The sequence below is a fragment of the Pezoporus occidentalis genome, unplaced genomic scaffold (assembly GCF_034315485.1).
Source record: "Pezoporus occidentalis ecotype Australia unplaced genomic scaffold, CSIRO_AGI_Poc_V1 ctg7, whole genome shotgun sequence".
Classification (NCBI taxonomy): domain Eukaryota; kingdom Metazoa; phylum Chordata; class Aves; order Psittaciformes; family Psittacidae; genus Pezoporus; species Pezoporus occidentalis.
In genome coordinates, this window is record NW_026916052.1 from 2,516,826 (window position 1) to 2,537,970 (window position 21,145).

The following is a 21,145-nucleotide window of genomic DNA, read 5'->3' on the forward strand; positions in this document are numbered from 1 at the left end:
CGAGCTCTTGCTTAATTCATTTTGTGTGGGCTGTCCTATTCGGTGTGGAAATTAGTTTGCATCCATTATCTAATAGCTTTTTGAGGACTCATTAATTGCATCCATATCTTTTAATTGTTTTGGTTTTCCAAGGTTTTAATAAGACTAAGCACTTACATTCCTCTAATAAGCAATGCATATTGCTTATTAATTAACAGGAGGCTAAAACCTCAGGTATGTCCATGTAAGATTGGTGAGACTGTAGACTATTTGAACCTAGTGGAAACTGTTAATGATCTGGTATAAGACTTGGGCTGAACTGTAGTGATTTGCCCATTTTTTTTTTTCCCATCTGTAAAACAGGTGTTGCTTTAAAAAAAAACAGACAACAACACAGGTTTGGTTGTGAGAACAGGGATGGTAAATTAATGTCTAAGGTAACTATTACAGTAGTACGGAACCTTATTTTAATGTTAGGATTCTCATGCTCTGTGCAATAATACCTTTTGAGTTCCTCTCCTACACTTTTCAAAGTGTAATTATTACTTACCAATGAAGACACATCTGTGTGTAATTCATAACAAGCTGATAATCAAAAGGAAAGAAGTGCTAATTTTTTTTTTTAAATGTTAGTTAATTTTCAGATACCTCACAAAGGAAGCAAAAGAAGCCTTTACGGAGAAGCAGTTTATACCTGGAGTCCGCAACTTTGTTTTTCAACTTCTTGAAAAGGGTGTGTACAGCTGTTCTGCAATAGGGTATTACAAGTGTAGCCTGTTAATGGTCAGTGATAAGACTTTTAATTATGCTTCTGCTTTCTCTGTAGGGAATACACAGTGTTATGAAGCATTGTCTTCTGACATGCAGAAAAATGCCTTAGCAGCTCTTGTACAACTAGGTGCAGCAAAGAAGAAGAAAATGTAAGTAACATTGTTTTTTCGGTGTATAAAAGTCAGTGGGTGGTCTTACTGGCAATTCTTGATGGCTGAGCAATTAGTGTGAAGTGCCTGCCTGAGCACCAGTCAGCTGAAGGTTTATTGGATTCACATGAGTCACGATGAAGACCCAGGTCCTTACTTTCTGTAAGTGCTGTAGAAGCAGAATGGCATCCCCTCATTGTGAAAAGACTCCCATGGGACCCATCTAACTCACTAGTAGGTTTCTTCTGACTCCCTTTATCTTTTGGTTTTCAAAGGTTTTCCCAAGGCTTCGATAAGCAAAGAGAACAGTCCTGCTTATTTTAAATAGAAGAGTTACTCTGTGTTACAATAAGCCTCATCAGAAAATATAGGCAATAATCAGGAATATTAATTTGGGGGGGGGGGTGTCAGCACTGACATCTCAAAGCAATTTGACAGCTTAGTCATTAAAGTCTTTTAACACAGTTCATAGTTTATAGGCCTAAGATTAAAAACCAACTGTTACACAAAAGTACAGTGACACAATTTCCTGTTATCAAATTAATGTGTGTCATAGACCTTCTTACTGTATTTAAAAGTAGGACCATGAAAGCTCCTGATACAAGTCCACAGTCTTGAGTGTTTCACAGAATGTAGTTGGCAGCTGATGACCCCAAGCTATTTGCTTGTGCCTCTATTAAGGAAATGAATTGGTTAAGGTTTGTAGTGCTCTTGAAAAGTACACCAAGTTCTGTTGTTATGTCCCCAGCTGCCTGACTGTGCTAAATACATGTCTGTAGCTAAATTCCCCTTTCAAGTAAAAGGAATAAATCAAGTGCAACAGAATTTGTCATCATCTGAAGATTTGGTTCAATTTCACAGATAGTCTTGAAAATTGTATGATTGAAAACAAACAAAAGATTCTCTTCCTGCACTTGTCCCTAATAAAAATCAAGAGGAGAGAGAGACATGAGCACTGTGAGCAAGAGGAAGGATAAAAAAACCTGTAACTGTCCTTAAGTACAATCTGCTTAGGAGTCTGCCATGTCATTAAAATTAATATGTATGCTGGTAGGATGAAAAATTATGATGGAATTATGAAAATGTTTAATTCAGATTATTTGCGTAGAAACGACAGGAATAAGAAATGCCAATTGAGGAAACTTTTTTCTCCTTTTAACTGTAGGTCCAATGGGTTCACTTACAATGTAAATCAAGAAGCTGTTAATAAAATCCTGGATATGTTTGGTAAGTGTTCTCTGTTCAATTTGAAGAGAGCTCCTCAAGTTATAAATTAGTTTGGACAATACACATAGATTAGATGCAGTGTTTTGTCCCTACTAGTTCCTTAGATTTATCTGTATAAAAATCCTCATGATTTTTTCTGTTATTGTTTTACAATACTTTTTCTGGTGTCATTGACTGCAGCTTTGAATCTCCCTTCTTTATTTGGAACACTGTGCAACCCAGTGATCAAGGAAAATAAGGCAAGAAGTAGTTTAATGGGGTGGTATTTACACCATTTTGCTGATGAGTGTTAACTCTTTTCATTAGATGCCAGGATACCTGTACAGAAACCTGTGGCTGCACGACTCTGAGTGGTTCCTGATGCTGTGAGTAGATGGGAGTGCCTGCTGGAGCAGGGACCAGGCATGGGAGCAAGGAAGTGAGGCTGCCTCCTGCCCCGTGGCCTGCGAGTGTCAGGGGTCTGGAGGTGTTCTTCAGCACCGTTGTCATTTAGAAACTGTTGCCATGAGGCTTAGATTGTATTTGTATCCTCACCGTGTTTTGTTTTTTAAAACGGATTAAACATTGCTGGTTTGTTTTTTTTTCTTTTTTTTTGTTGGTATTTTTCTTTCATTTTGATAAATATTTATGAAGAAATGTGCACAGTAATGGGTACTTCAATACAGTTTTCTAGACTTGTAACAAAAAGTGTGATTGGTTTCAAGTATTTAATGGATATGAAAATGTAATGGGGAATTAAAAGACTTGCTATTAAAATTAATATTTAGAAAAATATGTTGCTGGCTGGCTAAATGTAATGTGAAGCCCTTATGAACAGCGCAAATCAAACCTTTGGCAATAACCAGAACGGCTAATTGGGTTTTGCTGTTTGGGATGGATCTGGTTGAGGTTCTGTTGTTTTATTTGTAGGCAATTGGGCATTGTTATAATTACTTCATGACTGTTACATGTAAAACCTGACTAAATCCGTGCCGCCCCTCCCGCCTCGCTCCCTGACGCACCTCAGGGGCCCGCAGCGGGTAGCGCGCTCAATGCGGTTGCCCCGCCCGCCGCGGCCGTTCGGGGCGGTATGAGGAGGGCGGTACGGGGCGGCCGCTGCGGGCGACCGCTTCCGGAGCGAGGGGAAGCCGGCCGGCGGCACTTCCCGCGACAGCATGGCGGCCGGCGTGGAGCTGGGTTTTGCGGCGGCGGTGGGGCCGGCCGAGGCCTGGCGGCTGCGCAGCGCCTACTTCCCCAGTAAGGTCGGGGGGCGGCCGGCGTGGCTGGGCGAGGCAGGGCTGCCGGGCCCCGCCGCCCTGCGCTGCGGCCGCTGCCAGCAGCCTTGCGCCTTCCTCCTTCAGCTGTACGCGCCGCTGCGCGACCGCCCTGACGCCTTCCACCGGACTCTCTTCGTCTTCGCCTGCCGTGGAGCCGCTTGCTACCGTCTGGCGGGCCCGCAGGGGCCCCTCTGCGGTGAGGCGAGGGGCGGTGGGTGAGGACGGGGCGAGGCCCCTCGGCTGCCGCTGACCGCCGCTTGTCGCCCGCAGTGTTCCGGAACCAGCTGCCGCGGCGGAACAGCACCTACCCCGAGGAGCCGCCCCCCGAGGAGCCGCCGCCGGAGCTTGCTGCCGCCGGGCCTCCCCGCAGGCTCCGCGGCGGCGCCGCTCTCTGTCGCGTCTGCGGCTGCCTGGGGCCGCACGCATGCGGGCGCTGCCGCCGTGTCAGCTACTGCGGCCCAGAGCACCAGGCGCTGGACTGGCGGCGGGGGCACCGGCGCTCCTGCGAGCAGCAGGCCGCCAGCGGAGGTGGGTTACCGGCGGTAGAGCGAGCCGGGGGGGCTCGCTCGCAGCTTGCCTGGGCGGGCTGTGGTGGCCCGCGGTCTGGCCGCAGGGTGCCCGCCGAGAAGCGCTGCTGATACCCTACCTTGTTACTGGGGTATGAGCCTGCAGAGGAGACAGGAAAGGTGGCTGTGGCTTCTGTGGTGTTTGAGCTGTGAGGAAGCTCTCAGCAATTCTTTCAGATGCTTTTCTTTCTCTTAGATGTTTAGTTAGCATCTAGCTTAAGAACGTGTTGTTCCTGGAAGGCTGATAAATGTAAGATGGACTCTTATTCTCTTCCAATGATCTTTTTCCGTTTGCCTTAAAATGCTGAGAGGATGTAGACCAATCTTTTTGCTTTGCAGGCTACTTTTAAGACTCGGAAATTGTGAAGGAATGTAGAATGGTGCTGCCTTCACAGGATACCATTAATAGAAAAGAGAGGTTTCCACGAGGATGCTCTTCTAGAGACACTTTTTGTACACTATCCCCTCTGCTGCTGTCATGTCTCATTCATACACCTGTTTGATTGCTGGTTGCTAAGAGGACAAGTACAGGATCTTTAAAGTGTTTTTTTTTTTGTCTTCAGAAGTATCGTATGATTAGCAGGGCAGTGAAACTTGGTGTGTGCAATGTAGCCCCTGTCCTGCATTGTTAAGGATGCTAGTCTTGAAGACTCTGTAGGAAATGGAAATAAGGAGAACATAAGAAGTTGACTTGTGCAAATCAAGGTATGGGGCAGACAGTCGAAACATTTCATTGAAACAGTGGAAACTTGAAGCACGTACCAGCACATAGTTAACACTGCTGTCACAGAAGGAACACTTGATGTGTCTGTGGAAGCATTGCCTACTTGGGGTATACAGTTGAAAAGCACTAAACCAGTGTGGCTTGGGGGCACCTGTTGCACGCTTGACTAGTGTGCATATGCTGGTTAGAGTGAGTGATACACAGAGTTGTTGAACTGCAGGGTTTGTTTTTTAAAATGTGTCTGCTGACACTGTTTAGTCTGTCTTCTCTGTCTCCTGGATTTACAGATTCAGAGCAATGTGCCACCTGTTGTGGTTTTCTACTGTTCTTAATGTAAAATCTTTCCTGTCTTTCAGTCAAGTCGGGGATGTAAACCTCTCATGGTTTAAGCCCAGTCAGTAACTCGGAACCACACAGCCGCTCGCTCACTCCCCCCCCCTTATGCCTCCCCCAGCTCCTGGAGGGATGGGGAGGAGAATCAAAAGAAAGTAATTCCCGTGGGCTAATATAAGAACAGTCCAGTAACTAAGGTGTAACACAAATCACTACTGCTACTGCCAATAATAATAATGATAAGGGAAATAACAAAGGAAGAGAATACAACTGCTCACCACCTGCTGACTGATACCCAGCCTGACCCGAGCAGTGGTCTAGCCCTTGTGGGTAACTGCCCAGTTTATATAGTGGGCATGATGTGCTGTAGTATTGAATACTTCTTTGGTCAGTTTGGGTCAGGTGTCCTGTCTCTGCTTCCTCCTGCCTTCCCCTCCTCCCTGGAAGAGCATGAGACTCACAAAGTCCTTGGTCAGAGTAAACATTTGAGCAGTAACTAAAAACATCGGTGTTATCAGCGCTGTTCGCGGGCTGAAAGTCAAGAACACAGCACTGCAGCAGCTACTAAGGAGAAAAATGACTGCTACTGCTGAACCCAGGACAAAACCACACTTGCTTGTGCAGTGTTTGCACTGTTGTTTTTGCTGCGTAGTTTGCTATGTAGTTTTGGGGGAGAAGGACGTGAAATCTGAGATAACAAATAGTATCTGTTTTCTGTTTTGTAGATGGCTCAGCAGATGCAATTCCAGAGCATAATGAATTCCTTTTTCCAGAATATGAAATTTTGATAGAACCTGAGGAACCAGAATTGATTGCTGACAGCACTGTAAATCCCAGTGATGAACAAGTAGCTGTAGAGACATCAAAGGACCTGAAAAAGCAAGAGGAATTCTGTGTCACAAGCAGTGCAGGTAAGAAGATGTAATTCTAACGAAGCCTGCATCACATGTTTAAAATACAAAATACTGTAATTTTTAAGTGTACGTTGTAAATTAGTGGCGCCCCAAAATGCTAAATCTACAGTCATCTGTAATTTACGTTTTTTGTAGACATCCTATAATATAAGTTGCTTTTAGGGGAGAGACTTACTAAGCCCCAACCCCAAGAGCTGTTGAAGTGGCTGTCGCTGCAGTGAAGCTGCAGGTAGCTGGGAGTTACAGTGTCTCTTTGTGCTTCCTGCAGGTAAGAAACAACACAAGTGAGAAATACGGGACCCTGAGCATGGGCTGCCGGACACTCTTGGAATCAGGAGACTGAGTTACATGGCTTGACATGACAAGTTACATGGCTTGACTTAGTTCAGTTTGTCTGAATTATGGAAAATGTGTAACAAACCTGCTTGTCTGTGCTAAAGAAAGCTGTTCCGAGGCTATTTTAATTGATCTTCAATTAAGCAGCTGAAGTGCAGGCACTTTCCCCTTTTCCCCCAAAATGCATGATGTGTTTGCAGCTCACCATGCAGCTTTGAACACACCCAGGCAGAGTGTTTGTGGTGGTACTGGGAAGGCTGCTGGGCTCCCAGCCGTCCATCTCGAGACTGCTCAGTACACCATGTTGATGTGAATGTTGGACTGTAACAGACATGCTCTTCAGTTCTAGAAACTGAAGCCTGGCACACACACAGCACAGATGGCCTTTCCAGATGTCACGTTGTGAAGGTTCAGCATTCTCTGTGATACCCACTAGGAGCCACAAACTGCTGTAGATTAACTCCTTCCCTTTCAGGCATTCCAGTGTGGACATTTATGTTTAAAAACAGACCTAACACTAGTAAATGGATCTGTGTGTGACTGTCACAAAAAGCGGACTGGAGGGGAGTCTTGGAATGATTTTGGTCTTAGAATACTGGAAATGATTCTTGAGAGGAAAATGCACTCACAGGTGCAGTATTGTTTTTAGTTTCTGGCTGTCTCGCATTAGCCTGTAACCTTTGGGGTTTTTTTCTTTAGGTGAAGCATGTCAGTCTTTAGATGAAGAAACACTGGAAGCTATGGCAAAACACGAGACTGAAGATGACAAGATTTTCCAGATGTTTAAAGAACGAATAGCTGTTGAACCAGAGCAGGTCAGAAGATGGGGCAGCTGTAGAGCTTAAGAGTTTCTGGCCCAGCATCGTGCTGCACCTGGACAATGTTTCACTGCCTTCTGTACCTATCGTTAGATACGGGCCCCCTCATCCTTCCCACACCTTAACCCTCATGAAGCATTCCCTCATCTTCCTTATGGGGAGAACTTGATTCATGCTGAAGTAAGAGTTTAGCACCTACTCACCTGTCTAAAACAGAAGTTGGTCAGGATGACAAGGCACGGGGGGGTGAAGCCAACGTTGGCAGGGTTGGGACCTGCCATCCTGTGAGGTGGTTTAACCAAAGGAGGTAGTGAGCCACTGCACCCTTCCCCAGCCTTTGGCCCTGTTGGCTTCCCTTCTCAGCTGAAGCAAAACTGCAGGGAAGAGCTCTGTCACTGTCACCAGCTGCATGGAGGGGTGGTTTGGATTTTTTTTTAAGGTTGAAGAAATTAGTGATGGCTCTAAAATGTCAACTGTTTAAACCAGAAATCTCCCCCCATGCTATTGCTTGCTAACACAAGAGGCTGAAAAAAAGCCTCATTGTCAAATAGAAACATGTCTCCCTTCCATTCAGAGGAAACAGGCCTAAATCCATGAACATGGTGGAGAAGGAAGATATCTCTGTGTTTTACCTGGGGTTAGCTGAGGGGTTAAGGTGTACACCCAGAAAGTAGGAGACTTTGTTCCCTCCTCTACTTGGAGTAGATGCATCACTCCTACCATCCCCATCTTGACTGATCTTTGATAATGCCTGATTTCCTGTATAAATCCTTAGTAACAGAACAACAAAGGATATGAATGTCTGAAAGTACCTTCTCCTTGGACATCAGGAGAGTCCCCTTCATTTAGGTGCAGAATTGCTAACAGGAAGAGCTGGGTTGCGTTCCTGACTTTTCTGCACACTTGTGTATGCTAATTATCAATCTGCTCTTCCTTTGTCCCAAGACTATAATATACATGACCTCACACTTCTGCATCCCTTAATGAGAATCATAAGAGCAGTACAAATCATTGCAGTTTATCCCTGGTTCATTGAAAAAAAAGATGTATGAATACTTCCATCATTCAGTTGGTTAAGAAAATTTATATAAAGGGCATGTCTTATTTAAAGTACCACATTTACAACTGATAGACTTTGCCATGGGTATTACTTAAAGGAAATGACCTTTTTTGCACCATCTTACAGCTTTGTCAGTAAGTATCACTTCTATATCAAGATGAAAAGACAGCCTCAAGAGCTTAACTTCTGCTCTATTTCAGATTATTAGATACTGCAGAGAAGGAGAAGGCCCAATCTGGGTAGCAGGTGAAAATATACCTAAAGAAAAAGATATCCCAAATTGCTTATGTGGTGCCAAAAGGATTTTTGAATTCCAGGTATGTAGATCCATTTACAGATAATTAACAGAATCTAACTGTATAGGTGTTGACTTGTAGTTAGAGTGGGGTGGTTGCAGTTGCTACAAGCTAACTACGTTAAATGGTACAGAGCCCTCATTTACTACTGTAACTGCTTTTTCGTTGAAGACTTCCACATACAGTAGGTAGGTTCCCATCTGATAATTTGCACCATCTATAAAATGGAGCACTGGTGAATATGGAGCCACCTCTTAAGTCATAGGAGTCTGGTATTGTGTATTAAAAAAGAAAAAAGCTTTCCTGATGTGACTTAGAAATACATCTGGCTGGAAACACTCAGCTGTATAGTTCTGAATGCTGAACGTGTATATTTGGTGAATACACTTAATGTAGTGCAAAGAGAAAACAATTATGAAGGTAATTTCAAATGGAAGGAGGCTTGCAAGTCAGGCAGCACTTAGATAAAACTTCTGTGTCTCAAGTAAGTAGGGCCATGCCTTTGTTTCCCTGTGTATCTACTATACTGTGTTGGGAATTCCAAATTTAGTGTATTTGAGCTGCTCTGTTATCAAGTAGCTTTGATTGGGATTTTAGTGTAGGAGAACGTAAATAAAGGCAGCACTGGCTCTGAGAAGACATGCAGGGAGAGGCTAGAGACCTGTGGTCTACCTCTAAACCTTTGTTTTTCCTTTATAAAAGATTATGCCACAGCTCCTGAACCACCTTCAGGTTGACAGCCTTGGAGAGAGCATTGACTGGGGAACACTGGTGGTGTACACCTGTGCTAACAACTGCGGTGAGGAAAATAAATACATGGAGGAGTTCATATGGAAACAAGACTTCTCTGCAGCCTCTGTTTGCCTTCCCTCAGGTTACAAAGCCAAATCTTCTAAATAGAATACTTGCCTTGTTTCAGTGCATCTGTGCTTTGCAGACAGATTGAACTACAGTTGCTGATGGCTGTGGATCTTTTGACTGATAGAAACTAAAAGTAATACCTTGACAGCCTCTCTCTTGCACTCCACGGGAGCTTTTACTTCAACCTAGTAATGAAGCCAGATGCATTTGTTCGGCAAGTTCAAATCTCAGTTCTGAACGTTTAAATAAAGATGAAATATTTTTGGATTGGTCAAAGTATCTTTTATTCTGACTGGATTTCAAGAACTTAGGTTGTTGTCTGCCAGGATTTTCTTTGTGCTACTCAAAAATTAACATTCATTCACAGAGAGAAGCAGACTACTGTAAGATCCCTGGCATGCTTATGCTCAGGAGGAGTATGGAAGTCATTAACTAAGACAAAGATGTGTAGCCTTTCACTACACGATGTAAATGTGCTTCTCTTTCTCAGAAAGTACACCGAATGTAACTTGGCAGTTATTACATGTTGTGATTGAGTGCTTATTCAAGGTAAAATGCACAAAAATTAAGTGTTTTATCAGACTTAAAACTATTAACTGAGCTAAACTATTTCTGTATGGGACTGTCTGTCTGATGCAGAAGCAGTTTAAACACAGCCAGCCTTATCAGAATGTGTCCGTGTTGTTACTTATTGCCTGTAGCAGCAGATTTTCAAGCGGAATGGTACCTTAAGTCTGCCATCTTTGGTGAAGATTAAAAGTAAGTGTCCTCTGCAGGGATTCTTTTGCTACTTGACTGCAATATAGCTGAGGCAAGAAAAAATGAAATTATAATACTGAAATTACTGTGGCAGCAGCTTTATGCCTTTGGCTATAGCTATAGTTGCAGAAAAGATGGGCTGGGGCAGGGGGAGAGGGTAGAGTTGGGGGGTGGGGTGGTTTTTCTATAGAATTTACTGCATTTAGGTATTCCCTCGTCCTGCCCAAACCATTCCTGCAAAAGCATGGACAGCTATGTTCAAGAGCACTTAGTAACATTCACTAGCTCACAACAGTGTGGCACTAGAGGTGATACAGGGTTTGGCTATTTTGAACTTACCCTGGCAAAGCTACATTATTAAACAGCACCTTTCTGGTAAGATCTGTGAAACCAATTATTAAAACACCTGGAGAAACAGTTGTGTACACTGCTGTGGGGGGAGTAGTTCTAGAAGACTATGGATTAAGGTCCACTAGGATTTGCAAGCAGCAGTAGCAAAGCCAACCAAAACTTCATTTTGTCTGGAATATAACACCAACTTAGTAAACAAAGAGACCATGGTTACATTTGGGTTAGTTTTAGGTAAAAGCTGTTGAAAGAATATGCAAGTCATAGAAAGGAGGTTACTATTACTGGAAATTTACTGGAGAAAAAGTTTATTTTTTAGTTCTCAGCCTATAAGCTTCAAGCACAGTTCAGAGAGAAGATCATGTACATACTGACTAGTCTTTGACATTGTACAGGAACACTAATGTAGTGAGGCTGTCATAGTTGGTAAAATACAAAAGTATTTTAAAGAAATTCTGGAAGCTAAGCAGGCATTTTTGTTCAATTCAGTCAAGTGTAGCTATTTAAGACTTGCATAAATCCCATGTGTTGAAGATAAGGCAACACATACTGGAACACACACTTCTTCAACCAGTCATCTCTTGCTTTAGCATATTAGAAATATTCAAGCTAGACCTTGCCAAGGATGTAACTGCTGGTAAGCAAGCCAGAGCATTGTGAAGACTCTCAAAATGACAGGTCACTTGGAGTAGTGTATGTGCTAGTGAAAGATCCAGGTTAAATTAAATAAAAAAATCCCCTGAAACAGTTTGCAATGTATTTCACTCTACCAGCTGGGTAATTTTAAAATTCATTAAGACAGTTCCCATAGTTGTATAAACAGGGTTTATTGTACATGTGGAGCTGAAGGAGGAAAGAGAAGGAAGGTATATATTATATAATATGTACAGTGAGCCATTTTCATTAATAAATTTATTCTGTCTTGCTTAATACTGGATAAAGGGAATGTGTCTGGCACCAAAGAAATTTAAAATTGGAAGAAATTTAAAAGGTTACGTTCTTAAAATTATAAAAACCATGTCTTATGGAAGGAAGTTAGAACATATATACATGGCAATTTAAGTGGTTTACACGCTGAGTGACACAGTCGTATTTGTCTTTAAACCAACTTATGGATTTCCTATTAATAGAACTGGCATTAAAACTATTTAAAAGCTAGAATATAAATAAACTTGGAGGGACTGCCCCAGGAACAGCCCAGTAAAGCAACTCACAGTAACTCAGTAGACATAATCAAGAATACAGTTCCCCTTGAGCATCAGGGAAAGTAGGCACTAACTGGGAAATAGTCCAAGTCCTGGTGTTGCAGCTTCAGTGGAAGTCCATCTCTTGTTACTGCCGTGCCATACACAATACCTTGTAAAATATACCCCTGATTTCTCCGAAAGATGCAGAAACTGTTACGTTGTCTTTCTGAATCCCTTTAAAATAGGATAGATGTTTTCAAATGCTTCATAGATTTCTGCTCGTACTTTAGCACCTAGAAGGAGAGGGGGAACCAAGTTAGCTTGTATCTTTCACCAAATAATTTTAGCTTTGAGAATGTTTATTTGTACACAACTATATAAAACTGATGCATATCCATAAGTCCCTGGTTTTACTAGATCTTTGTTTGTAACACACATTACATATAGAGCATGTAATACCATCCTTCTCACTGTTTATGCTGATAAATGGCAAAGCTTTCATTAGCATCTCTGTGCGCATCCTGCATTTGCAAACAGGATTCTTCCATGCACAACTTCCACAGGAGACCCAACTACAAAGCGCAGCCCACAGGACATTGCTGCAAAAAGACTCCACTGGTGGAACTTTTTTTTTTTTTTTTAGAGTGTGAAACCTGGGGAAGCAAGCTCTGGCTGTGAAGACCACTGCAGAGGCCTGCCACTGGCCACACTGCAGGGACATGCTCCTTTTTCCTGAGAGTCTTGTGGGTTTTCTTCCTCCATTGTGAGATTCAGAATGAGGGGAAAAGGAAGGGTGGAGGTGGACTGCTTGAGGTTGAGGTGGTCCTACAGCATGGCTATCTTTCCTTCTTTGGCTGCCATATCAAAGGAGAATGGCAGCAGACTCTAGCCAAGCTGTCAAAGAACACTGAGTGCAGTCATAAACATCCAACCCAGAGAAATGGACTTTCAGATTTGCCAGAAACACTATGTGCACTCTTACAGTTTTTTGGGCACTTGAATGCTTAATGAGGATTCATGACTGCTGTTTATATGAATTTAGCCAAACGCATCTTTTGGTTTGTGCATTCTCATCCACAGAATGCTGTACTATCTGTTCTTTCTCAGTACTGTCACCTCAAAAGGAAATAACCTATATATCTCTCGGTATCGTGTGTTCTCTGTAATACAGTCTAACCTACTGGAGTAAGATAATGTCTTCTCTTACCAGTTAAAACCACTTTTCCAGAAACAAAAATAAGCAGAACAATTCTTGGCTTGATCATTCTGTAGATTAAGCCAGGAAACAATTCTGGCTCGTAGCTGTAAGAGAAAAGAGTGACAGTGTTCAGACATGCTTGCACACACATGTTCCAGTCTGTCATCTGCAGGAATGGGCAGAGCAGATGGGGACTTCACTGAAACCTGGGAGAACACAGCAGGGATCATGTTGATGAGTTCCTACTGGGCAACCTCAGTTAAACCTGAGGCAGAGCAGTGACAGAAACAAAGATGCAGGTTTCCCTCTGGTGCAAAGGAATAATCTGAGCAGATGCCACTCTCTAAGACAGTCAATATGCAACAAGAATGAAACATAAGCCTTTTTTTTTTACCTGCTGAACTGCTGGTGTGTGAGTACCAATCCTTCTAATCTGATGGGGAATTTCACATCACAGCTACCCACCATGTTCTGAATCTTAAAATCCAAAAATTTTGCAGGAAAACCCAGTTTCTGAACAACTCTTGCATACTTCCTTGCTGCCAGTCTGGATTGCTCTTCACTGAAGTGAGAAAAGGATAACCATATTATTTCCTCAGTTAAGTATTACTCAAAGCAAATACCATTAAACCACAAATATGTAACTGGGAAAAAAAACAATCTGTGTTGAGGGGGAGGGGAGCGTCACATGCAAAATTTTTACATCCAAAATTAACAACCGGCACTGGTTTGCATGCTGATTTTCGTATTAGGGTGCAGACAGTCACTGTTCATTGAGGCAGAAAACAGCATTATAAATCCACACATTTCACACTCTTAAAATACTGATCCAGTCTTCTAATGGGATTTGAAAACTGTTACTTAAATATTCAAAGTAGAACAACTTTGAACTACTACTGCTTGAAAATATGCGTTTCCAGAAGAATCTGTGAACTGCCAAAACACTCCATTCATCCCAGGCTTTCAAATATGCGTTTAACACAGTGTGTTATTGCAGTTTGCTTCAGTTTTGTAAACAGCTCAGGATATAGTTGTTTCTAACACAGAATAAGACAACTTGAAATTCAAGTATCACCAGGCAGAGAAAGTGTTTCCTGTACAGCTCTATTCATTCATCTCTGCTAATTAGCTTATTGTTTCTGCATTCCTAACGGATTTCTTCAGAGCAGTATTTCTGTTCTGCCCACTGGAGTTAAGCTTATGTTTAGTTTTCAATTCTTATGCTTCAGTGGTAATGTTAAGAGATCAGACTACATGGAGCAGAGACTTGGAGCTGTTGGTCTGTGATGAATTAAACAATTCAAATACAAAAATCACTCTTCTGCCACCAGCCCTACAGCTGACGCAGTTCCACTGCGGAATCACTGCAATTTTTAAACTAGAAAAATTTGCTAACTGCAAAGCCAAAGAAGTGAATGCAACAACCTCCACAAACCAGTTCAGACTGTATGAAAGAGCCTCAGAAATGGAACTACCATTTCCCCCTTTCATGAAGCCCTTTCAGCCATGAAAGGACATTTTGTGTGGCAATGTGTATGAGTCTATTTGAAATAGCTAGGAAGCAAGCTCAGTCACACCTGCACAACTTTGTTGTATATATACAAGTACTTATACAAATGATAGTATTTCTAAAGCACCATGGTACAAGAGAAAAGACAGCCTAAATTAGTTTACTTGTAATGCCTAAACATACCTTTTTGCTCCTGTGCAAACCATTTTTCCAGAGCTGAATATAAGTGCAGTAGTACGTGGCTCTCTTATTCTCATAATAACAGCAGCAAAACGCTGAAATGCGAGTGTTGAGACTATTAGTGATACACTGATGTGACCATTATATTAAAGCTAAATTTGCATAATCTAAGTAGCACGTTACACTGCATTGCCAAGAAATACTAAGTTCAAACATACTTACGGATCACTCAAAATTTACTTGAAATGCTTAAATCATAAGTAGCTTCAAACACAAACGAGAGGCAGAGTCAGACACAAAAAATATTTACTATTGCATTCCTATTTTACTAAGCTCATCTCTCATTAAGGTATATGCAACATATAAATAATGTTAACATTTGCAACAGAGCAATAGAGACAATCTTAAAAATAAATCAAAATTTCCTCCACATCTCCTGAAATCAGATCTGTTATAAGCAGGATGGAAGACTATCTGCAAATATTTTATGATCTATTTTGTTTCTGTGTCTTAAAAAAAAGGCCAGTGTGAAATACCAGCAAACAGAACAAGCTGGAGATCAAAGTTCTGTGTAAACGAAAGCCACCTCAGCCACCACAGGAGAACACAGCAGCCTGGTTAGCTCTAGCTGTTTATTCCAAGTGCTGTAATATCTCTGCCTGCATTTCCAAACATTCTTAAACTCTTTGAAGCAAGAGATACTGGAAACTGATGTGGACACACCCCTGTTTGTCTGTTATATTTAACTTGGACCAGCTCACCATGCAGCCCCGTAAGCTGTTCTGCTGACACAACCAAGGTGGTAGCGTGGGTTACCTACCAGCACATTTGTCAAAATATGGCTGAAATAATACAGCCAAGCAACATCTTTGATAGATGAATGTACTGACTGAATGTCAAGAGCATGTTACATAACCCTTCTGTCTCTCTGCTGTGGAAAACAGCATTTTGTATTGGTTATTCTAGCCTACAAGTTTTATAGCCACCTACCCCTACCTTAAATTACCATAGCATGTTCAGATTTTTTGCTATGCTAATATCTTACATGCAATTATCCAACAGTATTGCTGATACAAACTTACAGTAACAGTTATTTATCACATATGCCTGCCCACATGCTTTAATCTTCCAGAGTAGAGTTTAGATAAACTGCAGCAAAATCCAAAATACTAAAACAAAGCCATCCACCCACAGCTGAGGAAAACCGAAGCCTTCCCAAGAAGAGTCAATTCAATTCCATACACAACATCTAAACTTTTATTAGAAATAGTGTCCAACTACCATGGTTGCAAAGAGGAGCCACCCAAAAGAAAAATTAAGTGACTTAATTTTCTTGAATCAACACTCCAGGTCCTCTGCTGTTGCTCAGTTTTCAAAGACAGAAAAATCCCTCTGTTTAACAAACTACTCTTTAGAATCAGCAGGCAACTTAGTAGTCAGCAAACAAACAAAATAATCCCAACAACTGAATTTTGCCGTTCCACCAAACCTAGCCATCAGAAGTAAGGAGGTGCCATGAGTACAGGGGGAAAACACAAAGGCACAGAGCTCAGAGGGGAAGTGAGACTGTAAAACATGAGCGAGCGTGTTGGGACCACAGAAATTCCAGGGGAGCAGCCCAGTGGAAGAAGCCACAACCACGGCCCTGACAGGAGCCCAGGAGCTGAATTCTTCCTTCCTTTCTCCTTGCTGGGAGACAGGAAACAAGACTTCATCATCAGACATTTTACAATAATATGAAAAAGTAATCTTCTGAGCACCACAAAACAAACATATCCAGATGAACAGTGGCAGAGGCCAGCTCAACAAGCAATCTGGCCAGTGTATGACACTGTTGGTTAGGTTCTTCCTAAATGTGTGCTGTGTTCTGTCTAAATCTACCAAATTACAACGTGGTGTAACACACAGCCACACCAGTATTAAAATGTTTTTTACCAGTTTGACAGAATATTGTAAGTCTGTGACAGATTTCTTTTTTAACTATAGTACAAAAATGCACCTACAGCAGGAAGGTTCTTCCATCTATTACAGCAAAGTACACCCACAACCTGTACCTTTGACATAGGTTTTATAAGATAAATACCTTTCTCTTACCTTGGGATTATATTCAGCATTTCGGGCACGAAGAGCAATAGTTTTTAGGTCAAGTTTGCAACCAAGATTCACTGTGGACACAATATTCCTGAAGACAGTTCAGAGAAATACATTAAAAATACAGTAAAGAATTAATGTGTCTTCATTTTTAACCAAGCTTGATTCTTACAGATAGGTATCTATTTTTTATTTGTTTCTCCAAGTGGGTCTGAATGACATCCTTCCTACTGATAGCAGTACTGAACAGTGTTTTGGCTCAGGAACCTTCTTTTGTAGGGCAGTAGCTCCTAAGGCATGACTGCTGATTCCTCATAATCTGCCAGCTCTTATGAAGAGTGTCTCATGAGAAGAATCTCTATTTGAGTTTACCAGGAAGAATTCTTGATGTTAAGGGCCCCCACCACAATCAGGGAAGTGGCTGGAGACAGGAGAAGGTAAGGTAGCAATAGTACAGTCTGGAACTTTCCTTGGTATGGGAAGAAGGGTTGCATGACTAAGTGGTAACAACCTGGGAAGTATACCCATTGCTAGGCAATAGGGTAGGAGGTCTCTAGAAAGTTTAACAGAAGCTCCTAGATGCAAAATTTAACTGGGAACTTGTTTTCTAGGAAAACCCTAAGATATAAAGGTCTTTAATGGGGAAAAAATAAATATGAGGAACTATTCTTTCAGTGACAAATTCACATTATCAACCACTTCTCTTTGGGCCTTGCATAAATGACTGTAGAAGTCTCTTTAAACTAAAGTCCAGTAAAAGTACTTTCACACTTAAACCCAGAATTAGTTCTAGCTTTTTCCCCTCTCATTACAAACTCAGCTATAGCCATGAACTAGAAAAGGGGACATAGAGTATTAAGTACAACTCAGCTCTAGCTCCTAGACTAGTGACTGGTTTATTCCCCTCTACCCTTCCAATTACTTTCAGCTGTGACAGTTCCTGTCTTCTGCTTCAATATCTCACTAACAAAGTTCTATGCACAGTGAAGTGGAGCTATTTGCTTTTCTGTGAACATGTTGCAAGTATCCGGTAAAGTACAAATGAGAATGTTTCCAAGTATGCATATTTTGAAATACCAGATTATCAACCCAGACTATTTCATAGCTAAAGCATAATGAACTCCTAAAGTGCACAGAGGAGTTGAAAGCTACAATTGTGCTAAATGAAGACACAGACAACATCCTCCACTGATATGCTTAAAAGAGGTATGTTGACAAATCACTAAGAAACGGTTTATATTACTAAGTGGTTTAGTAATAAAGCTAAGCTAAAAAAAAAGCAAAAAATTACTCATATTGATAGAGGAGTCACATAAATTCTCAGGACCTCCCTTCCCACCGAGATGCAGCACCCAATTCCTGATGTGGCTTTGGTCCCAAGCCTTTAAAGGGCTATCTGAGAAAGAACATGCTGCACTAACACACAGGGCACTCACTGTAGTTGTGGCACTATTCCAGAGCTCTCAGATGCTGGTGTTGCAGGAGTTATTGGAGTCATTGGAGTCATTGGAGAGGGGTAGAGAGGTGTGGTTCCCGGCAAAGGGGCTGTGGTAAGAGTCTGTGAGTGGAAGAGCTGAGGAGTTTGACCAGATGTTCCCTGTGTTGCTTGCTGTGATGTAGATTGCTGCGCTGCCTGTTGCTGCTGCTGCTGCTGCTGCCGCTGCTGTTCCTCTAGAATAGACAGACTATTGGTGCTCTGGACAGGCTGTGGTGTCAGTCCTGTGCCATACGGCATCATTGGGCTAAAAATTGGAAGTCCTGGAGTCATTGCACCCTACAGAAGCACGAAACAAAAACAACAGATCCCGTTGACACCATGTTGGTTTTAAGAAAAAAAAAGGTTTTCAGGAGGAGTCTAAAAATAAACCAATGCAAGTTACTCACATCAAACCTGAGGCATGTAGTAGTAACTAGTTACAACCAGAAAGTTCCTGAAACGCAGTTATTTTACAGAATAACATTATTTCTAGGGATCTGTCAGTTCTAGCATTGTTCATCTCAAGCTAGTGATGCAACATGCTTCTCACACTACCTTGCCATCATGCTTCAACTCTGACCCACAATTTAACTCACGATTATTACAACAAAGACTGTGCCCATCCTATCAAATGCATTCATAGCACAGTGTCACTCCATTATGTATGTTAATTTAAAGAACAACCACCAAAATTAAATTATTCTTTCCAACTTGTCAGTCATGTTTCAACTCAAAAGAACCCTATATATCTCATGTTACTTACACCTCTGGACATACAAACTGATGGGTTCAAAATTCTGCTTTATACTAGTATTATTCAATACCTGGTACAACTTTTCAGATGTGCAAACAAAAAAAATGTGAAATTACATGCAAGAAACAGAAAACACTTTCACAAAGAAATTCAGATGATAGTTATGTATTAAATCATTCGTTTTTACCTGAGGGGAGGCTAAGCCTTGAGCATAGGGTGGCAAGCTGTTGTTCTGATCCATTATTCCAGTTATTCTTTGGTATGTCCAGAAGTATCTTCTTCAATTAGTTTAAATTAACTTCAAATCCTAGAGGGTTTTTAGCCCTTTAAAACATTCCAGCAAAGTAGCTTTTTAGGCCAAGCTGAAAATGTTAGGAAGACATGAGCTCCAGAGAAATGTGTGTTATGAGTCTAGGATACCAATTAAAACCTGAAAAGAGAAAAAGTAGTATTTTGAGTATAATGTCTAAACACAAAACCAAAGAAACTATCAGCTGCCAAGTCACAAAAGAGACACCCACGTACAAATACATATAAGAACATTTACACATGCACACACACAAGCACAATCCATAAATATAACGTTTTTCGGGCACATTCTATAGCAACTTTGCAGTGTGCTTCTGCTGAAATCCCTGACACATGAGCAGGCCTCTGTCTAACTGAACCCTCCTCCGCAAACAACTCAAGCTGTTAATGCCCATTCTTGTCCAAGATTTGCTTTAGCCAGAAAAGCACTGATGTTTTTAGAATTTAGTTCCCCCGACTATGAACCAACAAGCTTACTGACACATTGCTTGGAAGTCTCTTCCCAGGAATTTTAAGGCTCGGGCTTACAAAACAGAAATATGTTTTCTTCCATAGGAAAAGCATCACTGATCAAATCCAAACTAGGAAACCCTCTTCCATCCACTTCCATAAGATAAAGCACTAACAGCTTTCAAACAATAATGACATGCACTTTATGAAGAAAAAAATATGTGAAAGCCAATTTCAGGCACACAAGTGAAATGTACACGATTTTTTTATCACTTTTTAACTATACCTCTATTGCTGTGTTACAGAAATGAACAACACAAGTGGAGAATTTAAATGCTACACCTTGAAATAAAATATTTTTCCATCAATTTACAGTTTTCTTAACTAGACCTATTGCCCAGAAATAGTCATGGTCATTATTAGGCCAGAGATAGACCACCTCAAAATTTGAAGAAAGCCTACACTTTCTTTTTTTTTGGTGAGGTATGAGAGCTCAGAACTACATTAATATACTGCAGCTGAAAACCGTGCTTTCTACCCCATCATAATATGATATTATCATCTTTACCCTCACCAAAGGTATCAAACAGAGCATCCAGGTTTTATAACCTAGAGCAGGAGTAAACAGAAGCCTGAACATCACCCTGTTAAAATAAACTCCTCGACAACCCGGCTGTTTAGTAGTAAGTCTAGATACCAGGCATGCCAGAACCCGCAGCCAGGACACTACCTACAAAGAGCTCCATCTTGTAACCATCTAACCGCGCCTCGCTCACAGATCCACCACAAGAGCTGGAGGTGGTGTTTGTCACGGGAACAGAGTCCAGGGGCAAGAGACCCCAGAGAAGGCCCGGCCCCTACCTCCGAGCCCGTTTCCAGGAGCTCTCCCGTAACACCCAGCAGCGCTCGACAAGAGCCAATTTGGGGGTGAGGTCACCCTTCCCGCCTCTCTGCGCCGTCCAGGTCCCCGCCCGCCCTCACACCGGCCCCAGCAGCGCGCAGACCCCCGCCAGCAGAGCCGCGCCACCGCCACGACCCCCCGGCCTGCCTGCACACCCTCACACGGGGCAGCGGTGACCGTTGCAGTTGCGTAGACGCCCGCGGCCACCCAGGCCCCGGCACCAACGGCCGCCGTTGACCCCGAGACGCGCCGGAGTCCCGCGAGCGGGAGCAGGTCCCTCACCGCTTCCCGCGCCGCCCCTCGCGGCGCAGGCCGGCGGGGAGGGCCGCGGCGCCGGCGGGGAGATGCAGACCAAGCCCGGCCCAGCGCAGCGGCCCCCACCCTCCAGGCCCGGCCCAGTGGCCCTGGCACCCGTCGTCTTCTACCCCCGCCAGCGGGACGAGCGGCGGCCAAAGGAGAGGCAGGCGCGGCGCGGTCTAGTACCTGCCGCTCCCGGCGCCACCCTGCCGCCGCCGCACAGCGCCCGCGGGACACAAGCTGCCGTCGGCGCGTGTCGAGCGCGTCACTTCCTCCGAGCGCCACCACCGCCTTACCCGCCGCCATCTTCAGTGAGGGCGAGGGGGGGCCATGTGCTGGGGACGGGGGAGCGGGGCTGGCTGGCGCCTTTCCTTGGCCTGGCAGGGGAGGGCAG

The 21,145-nt window shown here is 42.8% G+C and overlaps 3 protein-coding genes across 9 annotated transcripts in view; 2 read left to right on the top strand and 1 right to left on the bottom strand.

Annotated features, from left to right (window-relative positions):
• GNPAT (glyceronephosphate O-acyltransferase) overlaps positions 1–2,518 on the top strand; it is a 20,270-nt gene extending 17,752 nt beyond the window's left edge. For both annotated transcript variants that reach the window (XM_062641718.1, XM_062641719.1), the window contains exons 13-16: positions 613–712; positions 806–899; positions 2,065–2,126; positions 2,433–2,518. In XM_062641718.1, coding sequence (XP_062497702.1) covers positions 613–712; positions 806–899; positions 2,065–2,126; positions 2,433–2,476 — 300 coding nt within the window. In that variant the 3' untranslated portion in view covers positions 2,477–2,518. The remainder of the gene's footprint in view (positions 1–612; positions 713–805; positions 900–2,064; positions 2,127–2,432) is intronic.
• Positions 2,519–3,244: 726 nt separating this feature from the next.
• Positions 3,245–9,559, top strand: PDCD2 (programmed cell death 2). Of its 3 annotated transcripts, XM_062641753.1 has the most exons (6): positions 3,248–3,578; positions 3,653–3,910; positions 5,731–5,916; positions 6,955–7,070; positions 8,334–8,450; positions 9,132–9,559. In XM_062641753.1, exons 1-6 carry the CDS (start codon positions 3,281–3,283, stop codon positions 9,327–9,329), a joined length of 1,173 nt encoding a protein of 390 aa, XP_062497737.1. In that variant the 5' UTR covers positions 3,248–3,280; the 3' UTR covers positions 9,330–9,559. The 3 variants fall into 3 exon arrangements, with proteins under 3 accessions (XP_062497738.1, XP_062497739.1, XP_062497737.1); XM_062641754.1 differs by lacking the exons at positions 8,334–8,450; positions 9,132–9,559 and adding an exon at positions 6,082–6,187 and having other exon boundaries at positions 3,245–3,578; XM_062641755.1 differs by lacking the exons at positions 6,955–7,070; positions 8,334–8,450; positions 9,132–9,559 and adding an exon at positions 6,055–6,171 and having other exon boundaries at positions 3,245–3,578.
• A 1,646-nt stretch (positions 9,560–11,205) lies between these two features.
• TBP (TATA-box binding protein) lies at positions 11,206–21,068 on the bottom strand. 4 transcript variants are annotated; one of them, XM_062641756.1, is made up of 8 exons: positions 20,938–21,068; positions 18,982–19,224; positions 18,000–18,337; positions 16,567–16,654; positions 14,476–14,567; positions 13,177–13,344; positions 12,792–12,886; positions 11,206–11,877 (listed from the first exon to the last, which is right to left on the bottom strand). In XM_062641756.1, the coding sequence occupies exons 2-8, from the start codon at positions 19,033–19,035 to the stop codon at positions 11,798–11,800; spliced, it is 915 nt and encodes a 304-aa protein (XP_062497740.1). In that variant the 5' UTR covers positions 19,036–19,224; positions 20,938–21,068; the 3' UTR covers positions 11,206–11,797. The 4 variants fall into 4 exon arrangements, with proteins under 4 accessions (XP_062497740.1, XP_062497741.1, XP_062497742.1 ...); XM_062641757.1 differs by lacking the exon at positions 20,938–21,068 and adding an exon at positions 20,737–20,861; XM_062641758.1 differs by lacking the exon at positions 20,938–21,068 and adding an exon at positions 20,284–20,393.
• Between the last annotated feature and the right edge of the window lie 77 nt (positions 21,069–21,145).

Bases quoted from the DNA above. Each gene is read 5' to 3' on its own strand.
- TBP (XM_062641756.1), bottom strand. From the start codon at position 19,035: ATGGATCAGAACAACAGCTTGCCACCCTATGCTCAAGGCTTAGCCTCC. The intron at 13,345-14,475 runs GTATGTTTAGGC...TTCTCACTTCAG, and splicing joins GTTTGCACAGGAGCAAAAAG to TGAAGAGCAATCCAGACTGG. The intron at 12,887-13,176 runs GTAAAAAAAAAA...TTTCTCTTACAG, and splicing joins ACACACCAGCAGTTCAGCAG to CTACGAGCCAGAATTGTTTC.
- PDCD2 (XM_062641753.1), top strand. From the start codon at position 3,281: ATGGCGGCCGGCGTGGAGCTGGGTTTTGCGGCGGCGGTGGGGCCGGCC. The intron at 3,911-5,730 runs GTGGGTTACCGG...TCTGTTTTGTAG, and splicing joins GCAGCAGGCCGCCAGCGGAG to ATGGCTCAGCAGATGCAATT. The intron at 5,917-6,954 runs GTAAGAAGATGT...TTTTTTCTTTAG, and splicing joins CTGTGTCACAAGCAGTGCAG to GTGAAGCATGTCAGTCTTTA.